The 12,014-nt window shown below is 52.2% G+C and overlaps 4 protein-coding genes across 4 annotated transcripts; 2 read left to right on the top strand and 2 right to left on the bottom strand.

Moving 5' to 3' along the window:
* Window positions 1-443: 443 nt before the first annotated feature.
* Window positions 444-1,006, bottom strand: PHYSODRAFT_295340 (hypothetical protein; the record flags this gene model as incomplete). The annotated part of the gene is made up of 3 exons (XM_009519567.1): window positions 444-752; window positions 829-927; window positions 1,004-1,006. The coding sequence occupies 3 exons, from the start codon at window positions 1,004-1,006 to the stop codon at window positions 444-446; spliced, it is 411 nt and encodes a 136-aa protein (XP_009517862.1).
* Window positions 1,007-1,248: 242 nt separating this feature from the next.
* On the top strand, window positions 1,249-3,581 carry PHYSODRAFT_323948 (hypothetical protein; the record flags this gene model as incomplete). Its single annotated transcript, XM_009519566.1, has 11 exons — window positions 1,249-1,372; window positions 1,523-1,720; window positions 1,796-1,876; window positions 1,961-2,029; window positions 2,114-2,165; window positions 2,233-2,330; window positions 2,405-2,551; window positions 2,645-2,893; window positions 2,985-3,061; window positions 3,135-3,275; window positions 3,348-3,581. The coding sequence occupies 11 exons, from the start codon at window positions 1,249-1,251 to the stop codon at window positions 3,579-3,581; spliced, it is 1,470 nt and encodes a 489-aa protein (XP_009517861.1).
* A 1,073-nt stretch (window positions 3,582-4,654) lies between these two features.
* On the bottom strand, window positions 4,655-5,537 carry PHYSODRAFT_553572 (hypothetical protein; the record flags this gene model as incomplete). The annotated part of the gene is made up of 4 exons (XM_009519565.1): window positions 5,433-5,537; window positions 5,267-5,300; window positions 4,864-5,170; window positions 4,655-4,788 (listed from the first exon to the last, which is right to left on the bottom strand). Coding segments are annotated over exons 1-4 (567 nt in total), but the record flags the coding sequence as incomplete, so codon positions are not given.
* A 188-nt stretch (window positions 5,538-5,725) lies between these two features.
* PHYSODRAFT_553568 (hypothetical protein) lies at window positions 5,726-8,340 on the top strand (the record flags this gene model as incomplete). The annotated part of the gene is made up of 3 exons (XM_009519564.1): window positions 5,726-7,471; window positions 7,517-7,928; window positions 7,999-8,340. The coding sequence occupies 3 exons, from the start codon at window positions 5,726-5,728 to the stop codon at window positions 8,202-8,204; spliced, it is 2,364 nt and encodes a 787-aa protein (XP_009517859.1). The 3' UTR covers window positions 8,205-8,340.
* Window positions 8,341-12,014: the final 3,674 nt, after the last annotated feature.

Genomic DNA, 12,014 nt, shown 5'->3' with positions numbered 1-12,014 from the left:
CTCACACCGATGAGCCGGTGATCAACGAACGGAGCGGCGACGTTGGTCGCCACGCCAACTTGGTGCTGGTGCGCTCATACATTAGAGAACTTTAGAGTTCTCTATTGTAATACCTGCTAACTATTTATGTGTGCATGAAAAATACACACCAGCTGGTGTCGGAAGTGGCAGTACTACCTGTACCCAGTATTCGGTACAGTGTAGGGATTGTACCACTATTCTGGTACGACTTGTGTCGGACTTCTTGGCGGGAAAATGGAGAAATGGCAACACGACTAACTTGCGGACGATGAGGGTGAAGGGGAGCGAACGAGACTCATATTTTAGTTATATACCTACGCGCCGCGTGTAGGCGCAGAGCGAAGCGATGAGGGGGAGGGAGGAAGGGGAGAGAGTGGAGATATATCTGCATAACGACTCGCGACGGGACGCGCGCCCTCGCCTTACAGCGGCATCCGCTTCTTGTTCTGCTTGGTGATAAGGTTCTTGTGGATGTGAGGGATGACACCGCCGCCGGCGATCGTGGCCTTGATCAGCGTGTCCAGCTCCTCGTCTCCGCGGATGGCCAGCTGCAGGTGGCGCGGCGTGATGCGCTTGACCTTCAAGTCCTTGGAGGCGTTGCCCGCCAGCTCCAGCACTTCGGCCGTCAGGTACTCCATGATGGCGGCGGCGTACACGGCCGCAGTGGCGCCCACGCGCTGGTTGTTGGCCACGCGCTTCTTCAGGAAGCGATGGATACGACCCACAGGGAACTAACAGCAGGCACAAGGGCGGGTTAGCACATTTGTCACAAGTCTGCACGCATGCCGATGATATTTTTGTTCCTACCTGAAGCCCAGCGCGCTGCGATCGCGACTGCGGCGCCCGCTTGGCGGTCACACCCTTGCCACCCTTGCCTCCTTTGCCGCCTTTGCCGCCGATGCCGGACTGCGCACGAGTGAGGAGAGACACGTTAGAGCCGCTGCAGGAGGAAAAGTTGCCGCTACCATCTCCGCCGACTCACCATTATTGCGACTCGCAGTACAATTTCGAAATGGCCCCAGGATTTGTGCCGCCCCAAAATCTAGAAAAAACCTCGCGAGGTTTTACGTTTCCAGCGCGTCGATTCGCTGAAAAGTCATAATTTCAGCCAATCACCGGCGCCGCCGTTTCGATGCAGCCGGCGCGCAATAGCGATCCAGCGAACTCAGTGTTCGTCGGCGGAGCACCACTTCCCGGCCTTCTCTCTCGTCTGCTGCCGTGGACCCCATGGCGCTGCAGCCCAGCTCGCGCTCGTGGGTGGACGTGCCCTGCGAGAACCCGTCGGCGGCGCCTTGCCACCGCTCGCTGCACGTGTGCGCCGTGCGCAAGGACTCGCTCTATATCTTTGGGGGTGCGTGTGTGGGAGTCAAACCCCTACGTCACCCTCTCTTTGCGCCTCAATACGCAACGAGCTGGCGTCTATTTGATCTCCAATTTGCTAACTTGTTGTGATGGTGGTATATTTCTGTGTCTGGCTGGGGCGCGACTGCTGCTGTTGCAGGCTACGACGGATCGAACCGCATCAACGACTTCTACGAGTTCAACTTCAAGCGCAAGCTCTGGTCGGTGGTGCTGGCCATCGGCTCGGCTCCAAGTCCGCGCGACCGCCACGTGGCGGTGGTCTACAAGGACTCGTTCTACGTGTTTGCCGGCTTCGATGGCAGCTCGCGCGTGAACGACTTCATCGAGTACAACTTCCGTACGTTGTGCAGGTTTTGATGGTGCTGCTGTGTTTGGGTGTTGATATCATCATGCTGCTGGGTACTGTGAGAAGTGACGCAGAGGTGGAGCAATGTGGTGGTCAGTGCTGGCTTGCCGCCGACTGCGAGGCACAGTCATGCTGCTGTGGTGTACGGTACGTTTCTGCAGCATTGAGACTATGGAGGTTTGGGTGTGATGATTGACGAATTATATCTTGATGTTGCGATTGTTAAACCAGACAAGTCGATGTACTGCTTCGGCGGGTATGATGGTAGCTACAGAAACGATTTCCACGAGTTCAATTTCGGTGCGTACGGTTTTGTATAATTGGGTAAGGCATCAATCCTGTAGTGCTAACGTTTTTGATATTTGCCTACGTTGCGGCGGATAGAAACCAACACTTGGTCACTGGTGGCAGCAACAGGACGCGTGCCTCGACCTCGGTAATCTTGGACGTGCATGTTTTGTGGCGAACTGAAGACTAATGATGACTATTTATGCGACGACTAGGTATCGATCGTCGCTGGTGGTGCATAACCACACATGTTTGCTATTTGGTGGTCATGACGGTTCTCGCCATCTCAATGACGTCCACGTCTTCACCTTCGGTACGATTTACGAATGCAACGAGTATCATTCCTGCATTATTTATCGTATTTTCGTGGTCGATGCTGTATGGTAGATACGCGTGTCTGGTCGCTCCTCGCAACGGAGGGACAAGCACCTATCGCTCGCGATAGCCACGTTGCTGTCATCAACTCAAATTCCATGTACATCTTTGGCGGCAGCACGGGCACTGCTGTGAACGACTTCTATGAGCTCAGTCTGGGTAAGCTTCCTGGCTGCACGCCTACTTACGGACTAGGTAAATGTTTCCTTGTTGTCGAATGCTAACACTTGCCTGCGGATTCGTTGACTGCAGAGACCAATACCTGGCAGCCCATGCAGTTCAACGGCCAACCACCTGGACAGCGATTCTGCCACGTTGGCACGGTGTACGACTCCAACCTGATCATCTTCGGAGGCTACGATGGAAGCAGCCGTTTGAACGATTTCAAGCAGTTCCGTTTTGGTGAAGATGAGTTCCAGCTAGAGATTCCTGAGAGCACGCTGATCAATGACCTGAGGATGTTGGTGAACAACGACATCATGAGCGATGTAACGTTTATCGGTACGTGCAGTGGATTCCTGAACTCTTGACCAGAATTTGTCGTTGTGTCTTACTAATCGGGCTCCTCGGTACCATTCTTGCGACTGAATAGTTGAGGGCATCCCCGTATACGGTCACAAAATCCTGTGCATTCGCTGCAGCTACTTCAATGCAATGCTTACTGGAGAGGTACTCTCATCTCAAGCCCAGCTTGAAACTCCTCGAAATGTTCACTAAACTGTGCTTGTGTTATCTTCCGCAGATGTTGGAAAGTCGTGCGCGAGAAATTCAGATTACCGACGTGCGTCGTCCGATCTTCATCTCTTTGATGGAGTACCTCTACACAGATCACCTGGACGTCGCTGTCGATGTTGCAATGGAACTATTTGTTACTGCGGATCGGGTACGCAAATTGTGCAATTGTGGCATCTTCAAAACCTCGGCTAACCTATTGTTTTCCATGCAACTGAAACAGTATGGAGTCGAGCGTTTGAAGCGAATCTGCGAAAGCAAGATGCTCGGATCTCTGTGCATTGAGAATGCCGCCAGCATTTTCCATGCCGCGGACCTGCACAACGCGACAGTCCTGCGAGACCAATGTGTCACTTTCATGCTCCACAACTTCGACGCGGTGACGAAGACCGACGCCTTTGAGGAGATGGGCCGCACCAACGTTGAATTGGTCTTTGAGCTACTGAAGCGCCGCTAGGCCACTTGACCGTCTGCACGAGTGCGTGCAACACAAAGTACATGGAGTAGTTGTGTCGACTGCCTTTTGAAATGGCAAGCTCTGGTCCGAATTTATAGAATGCAAGTATGCTTTGAAAAATCTTGAGCCACACGCACAAGTCAAAATCGAGTTGTATTTGCAGCTCTACTGTAGAGACCCCAAGTGTCCATCACCGACCAAGAGTGGTGACGCGAATGGTTCGGTAGTGACTCTCCGCAACACTGCCGTCGGGTTGCGCAGGCTCATTCGCCACACTTTCAACTCCCATCCCTAACTCGGCTAACGTTCGGCGTACCAATGGTTCCTGCTCCTTCCAGATAAGCAGCTCCTCCGATGCAGGAGCCTCAGGACCTGCATTCTTGATGGCTTCAGCCATGGCCCTCAACCGCTCAACAACCGGTCGCTCCCACACATCTAGCGCGTGGGCAAGGAAGCGATCGACTTGCAGACGCGGGAACGGGATGGCACCTGGAGCATGTTCAGTTGTGGGGTCAATGCCGTGGAAGTCGGAACCACCCATCTGCAAGAACGAATTGTACAAGCAAACATTAGTTGTTGATACTGCACCATGAATCGGACTTAACATAATCTACCTTGAGGAGACCGGATTCCTTCGCCAAGGCACCATACACATCTATCTTGTTTGTGTCGTGATAAACCTCGATTCCCTATTGACCAGTAATACGCCATTAGGTGATATATTCGGTCAGTGCTAGAAACGATCATTGTAATGGCGGTGTACCTGAATTCCAAGCTTTGCAAGCTCCGGGACAAGCGTAAGCGGGTTCTGGTACGAGGACATTGAGAAACATATTGAGATAAATCATACACGCATACTACCGGTAATAGCAGATCCGGCCCTACCTTGCAGCACCACGGGTGCGCGAGAACAGAGACTCCACCCGCGCTTGCAATGAGCTTAATAGCTTCTTCGGGTGGGAAATGTTCACCCTAGTGTAGGCAAAGTAGAGCATTAAATAAGGCAATGCACTCATATATACAGCACAGCTCGACTTACCTCCACATATGCAGGTCCGTCGTTATGCAGGTATCGCGCGAAGGCCTGCCTGAAATTGGCGACATGACCTGCTTCCACAAGCGCTTCTGCCACGTGGGGTCTGCCAGGCGCCGCTTCCCCGGCAATCTCCAGCACACGTTCCCAACTAAGCTTAATACCCATCGCTTCCTGCAAGATAAAGAAATCACCAACACCATTCTAAGCGACACTCTCCAATAGTGCCCAGCCCATTGTCGAACCTACCAACTTCTTGAGCATTCCCTTGCCGCGCTTGTGTCTACCCGTGCGGATCTTCAGCAGCTGCTTCTCCAGCTCAGCGCTGTTCGAGCCCGGGTAGAAGTAGCCCAGGATGTGCAGGTTTTCACCGCCCTTCACCTCGGCGCTGATCTCCACACCAGGGAAGACCAGCACGCCCAGCTTCTGCGCGGCGGCGATGGCTTCACTCACCCCGGCCATCGTGTCGTGGTCTGTGAGCGACATGTACGTGACGCCATTGGCCGCCGCCTTGGTGATCACCTCGCTGGGCTTTAGCTTGCCGTCGCTGCACACACTGGCGGGCCACAAATAAAATCCGTCGGTCAGTTCCAATAAACAAAATAGTTTTTTTTACCTAGCATGATATAATATATCTTATTTCATGTCGCACCTGTGCAGATGGAAGTCGCCGCATGCTGTGTCGCCTGCATCAGGAGAGTCACGGGCCACCGCCTCGTGAGCGGAATGGTGATCATTGGACGGGAACATAGCGTCGCTCAGAGCCTCGTAGGCCGCGTCGGGCGCCCCGCCTCGAGCCCCAGCCAGCGAGCACTTACGGTTGAAGTTGGCCTGCAGGTTCACGGGCTTGCGCTTGGCGCTCTTCTTGACCTTCTTCTTCTTGCGGTGGCCGCTCGACGACGCCGACACCATCTCGACCGCAGACGTTGGTCCTCGCAGGAATGCGCGTCAGTCAAACGGCGTACGTATGTGGCGCACACCAAAATGTCAAACGAACCGAGTGACCAACATTCCTGTAAATTCCGAACTCGAACTTAAGAGGGGAACTTACTGGGTGAGATACTTGCGAGCCACCGCATTTCGAGATCGGACGCCTGACGCACACAGCCCCATGCTGCGCTCAAGCCTGCGCAACGCCGCGCGGTCGCAGCACCTGCTGCGCTACACGGGGGCCGTGCCGCCTCACGCCCAGGCTCCGTCGCGTCTGGCGCCACTGGCGACTATGGGCCACGAGCTCTCCGTCTTCTCGGCGCCCCGCCAGCCGTCGACGCCGCTGACGCTGCCACTGCTGCCGCAGTACTCGCCGCTGCTGGCGCGCGCGCAGACGCGCAGGTTCGCCGCGCTGCCCACGAAGCCTTCCACGTCATCGACGGCGACTGCGTCGACCACGCCGGCCCCCACGCCCGCCGAGGCCGCGGCCATGAAGAAGAAGATCGCGGCCGCCAGACGCCGCCGCAGCAAGATCCGCGTGCAGGAGGAGAAGCTCGAGTCGGCTCTGGAGAAGGGCGGCGAGCGCCGCATGATCCGCGTTGAGGACGTGGAGAAGGAGCTGCCCAAGGTACCCGAGCACGCCGTCACGCTGCTCAAGCGCACGCCGCAGCTCGCCGTGAAGGGCGTCAAGGCCGTGGCCCACGCGCTGCAGGTGCTGGTCACGGACCCGGCCGCGGTCAAGGCCTGGCTCGTGGAGATGAAGGGCAAGGCCAAGCACGAGCTCGACCACTACTGGCTCGGCACCAAGCTGCTGTACGCGGACGTGTCCACGTCCACGCGCATCCTGCGCCGCCTGCTGAAGGGCAACGCGCTCTCGCGCCGTGAGCGCAAGCAGCTGCAGCGCACGGTGGCGGACCTGCTCCGTCTCGTGCCCTTCGCGTTCTTCGTGATCGTGCCGTTCATGGAGCTGCTGCTGCCCGTGGCGCTCAAGGTGTTCCCCAACATGCTGCCGAGCACGTACAAGGACTCGTTCCAGCGCGAGGAAGACATGAAGCGCCAGCTGCAGCTGCGTGTGGCGCTTGCTGAATTCCTGCAGGACACGGTGAAGGAAATCATGCAGGACACTCGCGACACGGAAGGTGTATCGGAGGAGCGCAAGGCTACGGCGAGCGAGGTCATGAACTTCGTGGAGCGTGCCCAGCGCGGCGAGCCTTTGACGTCGGAGGAGACGCTTCAGGTCGCGAAATTGTTCAACGATGAGCTGATGCTGGACAATATCTCTCGGCCGCAGCTTGTGGGCATGTGCCGATTCATGGGCGTGCAGCACTATGGCAACGACAACCTCCTTCGATTCCAGCTGCGCAACCGTATCCGTCAGCTGAAGAAGGACGACCAGGACATCATTTGGGAGGGCCTGGACTCGCTTGACAAGGAGGAGTTGCAGATGGCCTGTATGGAGCGTGGTATGCGTGCCACAGGTCTCACCAAGGCTGGTTACGTGCGTCAAATGCGCCAGTGGCTCGACCTGTCCATCAACAAGAACGTGCCGGCGTCGCTGCTCATCATGTCGCGGGCACTGAACATTACTGCTGCGGACAACTTGGAGGAGGCCCTGGCCACGTCGATGTCGTCTATGGACGAAGAGGTGGTGACCGAGGTGGCGCTGGCGGCGAAGACGACGGAGGAGACGCCTGAGATGCGCAAGCTGAAGCTCGACAGTATTCGTTACCAGAATGAAATGATTGCGGATGAGGAGAAGTTCCGTGACGAAGCTCAGAAGAGGGAGACGGAGGCCCAGAAGCAGGCCGAGAGCGATGCCGCTGCTGCCGCTGCTGAGACGAAGACTGAGGTGGAGCAGGTGATTGCTGATGTCATCATGGAGAAGGCACAGACGCAGCCGACCCCCGCATCGTCAACTTTGACTCCAGTGATTGAGACCAAGTTCGAAGAGGATGCGCCTCCAGTGCCCAAGACCATCGAAAACGTAGTTAGTTTGGAGGAGCTGAGCGCTCTCGAGTCTCTTGCGTTCAAGTCGTTGGTCGAGAAGGAGCGCCAGACGGTGAGTCAGCTGAAGCAAAACAAGTACGATATGGACGTGGAGGGTCTGCTGGCGGCAGGTCGTATTGGTGCCCAGGCTGCGGAGAATAAGACGGCTGGCCGTATGATGAAGAAGCTGGAGTCGATGCTGTCCAACCTGGAGGTGGAGATCGAGGAGGTTGACCGTCACGTTGGTGACCGCCTCAACATTCTTGACCGCGATAGCGATGGTGTGCTTTCGGCTGAGGAGCTGCGTGACGCTGTTATGACAATTCTGCGCAAGGCAAACACGCAGGAGGACGTGGAGTGGGTCATTTCGCTCATCGATGAAGACAACGATGGCAAAAGTACGTTCCTCTTCGGTATCATGTTTGGTGCAGTTTGCTCGTATTGATACTAACGTTTCGTGTATTACAGTCGCTCTGGAGGAGCTGGTGGCCTGGATTGCCAAGTGCCGCGAGAGCCTGGAGGCTACGGGGCGCATTGCTCTGCAGGAACCGGCGGACGCCACCGCGGAGGCTACTGCAGCAGCAGCAGAAGCCGAGAAGGCCAAGGTGGAGAAGGCAGAAAAGGCGAAGGTTAAGCGAGCAAACAGCCGTAAGAAGAAGGAGAAGGAGCAGTAGTCCTTCCCAGCAACCGGTGCTTGCCATTGTGATAGACGATAGAGAGAGGTTGCTCAGTGTACCATGCGCTGCACCCCTCGGTTATCGCTTACCTCACCTCAAATAGATATTTGCCAACGCTTTGGCTTGTTAGAGGAAATGCTGCTGATGTTGCATTGACAGGGCTGCAGAAACATCAATCGTGCACTTGCAATCAATCAACTGCGAGGCAACCAAGAAAGGCGTTCATTTGGCAAAAAAAAACTTACAACGGAGAAGTTCGAATGCCTAGCAGCGTGGCGACATCGTCGTGGGTTGAAGTTCCTTACAACGTTGATCATTGGGCGGCAACACGCTTCGGTTGTGGACCTCAAATGTGCGCCATTCGAAAAGGGTCATTATATGTCTTTGGAGGTATAATAATCCCTGGTTGATAAACGGATATTTCTTGCCGCATATTACTAAACCTATCAGAATTGTTGAACAACTAGCCGAGCGCCGCCGCTACGCGGCGGTAAGTTTAGGTTAGTCGTAGTAGTGAGGGCCACCCACCTCCACTTCGCTCCGGTAGGCTGTTTTCCAGTCAAATGTCATTAATTTGGATTGTATGCACGTAAGAAGGAGTTTGTGTGTTGGAAGTACTCTTAATATGGTTAAAAGTGGCTGGTATCAGCTTCACGTCAGTGTTACTATAAGTAGATGCACTTGCTAGATAATATATTTTCTATCGCACGGTACTGTGTTGTAAACCATGTCCAAATCGTCGCAGGTATTCAACCCAAACTACAAAAAATCTGCATTTAGAACAGCTCGTGTTTAGTGTGCTCTCATAAGTCTGTATACGTGTTATTTTACCAAGTGTATCACTCTGCCATGGTTTCTGTTAGTTGGTCCAAGAGTATAGCCTTTACATTCTGTATCAAGGCTTTAAGCCTAAATAACAATTCACGCTTCGCAATGCCTCTCCTTAGCATATCGTTAGTGCTTCGTTCTTATTAAAACATCATGTACATGTACATATCGGGATCGTTTCGGCATTTATATGATCCATAAATGTATTCAACTTCGGGCTGCGATAATGTGGCCTCATCAAAACTTATTTTTATTTAAGTATTAGTCTAAGCGGAGTACATAAGCACATTAGCGCACCACCTGCACCACAGCCGCTAAGACATTGAAAGTAACAACTTTGCATTTCGTATCTATGAAGTACACGTTGCACTATGCAAGTTCCGTTTCCAGCGTTTAGCATACAGGTAGAGCGCGTCCAAGGTTATCTATCATAGAACTCCAGCTCATTGAATGCCAGCGTCTACTATTCAGATCTCATTATACTAGATACCGACACATAACATAAGCTATCGATGCATGAACCACTTTTAGCCTTTAGCCTGTATCCCGATCTCCAATGCTATACAGAGAACGGAAGGGATTTCAGGTTCAGCATGGCGCGGTAGGAAGAATAAATACCAGCGTAGTGTAAGTAACCTAAATAGATACACACACATGGACCCCTTTTAGCAAAAGCAGATACTTCGAGGGATGTTTATCACGTTGAGAGCCAAGTACGCGGTAGTTGTAGTTAATTTGTCCCTGTAGTTTTACTATAGTGAAATAAGCTCGGCTCCTTGTTAATACTTAACCACCTTCAGCTCACCTTGCGCTACATGTACTCGCACTGCTACCACTTACAACGTTGCTGCTATCACTTACTACGTGCTCCTATCACTTTCTTAGTGCTGCTATCGCTAACTTTACGTGCATGCCGCTGACTGCGTGTTGCTATAAGTAACTATGCGCTGCTATGGCTTACAATGTGTTTATATGAACCAACCTCGCTACCTTACCATTATACCAGCTACCTATCGCTATGCTATAACGCGGTGATCCGAACGGGGTGATCTTATCGCCCCCGTTCCGCTCGCCTCTTCGGCTCGCTGCACTACTTGCAGTGTTATTAGTTAATAGTAACGGGCAGGCCCTGCGGTCCCGCTAGATCGCAAGGGGGGGGTCTGCCTTCGCTACGCTCGGCAGCAAAAGGTTGTTTGTGCCATTACTGGGGGCCGCCTTCGCAGCTACTCGTACTTAGTGTGATTCGTACTTAGTGAATAAGCGTGACGATTTTGATTCGGACGGACGGATTCTGATTGATGTTTAGGACTAGCCGAGCGCCGCCGCTACGCGGCGGTAGTTTTGTGGTTAGTCGCAGTAGTAAGGGCTGCCCACCTCCGCTTCGCTCCGGTGGGCTTTTTTAAAATTCAAATGGTATTCATTTCGATTGTGTACATGTAAAATTGTTTATAGGTTTGAAGTACTATCAGTAGAGTGACGTGGCTGGTAATAGCTATTCCAACGTCAGTGGACTATGAGTAGATGCATGTTGCAGGGTAAAGCATTCTCTATTGTACGGTCCGGTGCTCCCGTCGCAACTGGTTAACCCGAATTACAAAGTACCGCACAGTACATATATCACAATCTGCGTTTACATTACCATTTTAGTGTACCACCTGCATTACAGTAGGTAAGATATAGAGAGTTCGCACTCGTAACTATATAGTTATAAAGTCACGTTTGCCCTTTGTTAATTCGGTTTCCTGCGTGTATATCCGCCCCATAACACGGTTAGAAAAGGAATCCCAGCGTAAACTATAATAAAAGGCTTCCACTCAGTGAATATTATCTACTACCCCACTAACGCATTCTCCTAACGCTACACATTGTACCTTAAAGATATACGAAACGCGTTTAAGCAAGTATAGCTAAATATCCCCCCAAGATGAACGCAGAGCGCCGCTGTAGCTATAATGTATCCATCCCTTAAGTATAACAGTAAAAGTATGCTGCTCATGTTAGTAATAATCTCGTGCACGCCTTCCGCTACGTTTACTCGCACTGCTATCACTTACAACGTTGATGCTATCGCTTTCTACGTGCTGCTATCACGTTCATATCGCTTACTACGTGCTGCTATAACTATCTATACGCTTCTATAGCTTACTATGTGTTTGTATTGAGCCAACATTGCTATTGTACTACAGTAAGTAGCATGACAGGTCCACCTATCGCTACAGTAGCTAAGGGATTGAAAGTAAGAAGCTCTTACCCCGTAACTATGCGTTTGCGCTATGCTAATTCCGTTTCCTGCATGTATATCGGTCCAATAACATGGTTAGAGAAGGAATTTCTACTATAATAAAAAGCTCCAGCTCAGTGAATGTCAGAATATCTACTACCCCAATAACGCATTAACCTACAGCTACATACTGTGCCTTAAACAAGATGCGAAACATGTTCAAGCAAGTGTAGCTAAATTCCCCCAAGATGAACACAGAGCGCCGTTGTAGCTATAATACTTAAGTATGTACATTCCTAAATAATTACAGTAAAAATATGCTATGCGTGTCAGTGAACGCCTCCCACTATATGTACGCGCACTGCTGTCGCTTACTATGCGCTTCAATTCGTTACTATGCGCTTCTATCGCTTACTATCAGTAGCTATCGCTTAAATAAGCGCTCCTATCGCTGACTACATGCTGCTATAACTAACTATGCGCGGCTATCGCTTACTATCTTCATAGTATGCCAACCTCGCTACATTGCTATTGTACTCAGTAGCAGGGCAGGTCCAGCTATCGCTGCCACAACGTACTACGTACTCGCATTGTAATTAGCTATTATATCAGTTTGTTTCTCTATACGGTTGGTAGGCTATAGCCTTTACATTCTGTGATCAGGCGATAAGCCCAACGTGATGGCTTCGCTATTCATGTTCTCAGCGTTACGTTTCGGGCTAGTTCTCTTAAAAAAACGTGGATATATCGTGCTGCAT

Source organism: Phytophthora sojae (assembly GCF_000149755.1).
Source record: "Phytophthora sojae unplaced genomic scaffold PHYSOscaffold_1, whole genome shotgun sequence".
NCBI classification, from domain to species: Eukaryota; Oomycota; class Peronosporomycetes; order Peronosporales; family Peronosporaceae; genus Phytophthora; species Phytophthora sojae.
Note: the sequence above shows the minus strand (reverse complement) of the source record. Positions and strands in the feature narration are given on the sequence as shown.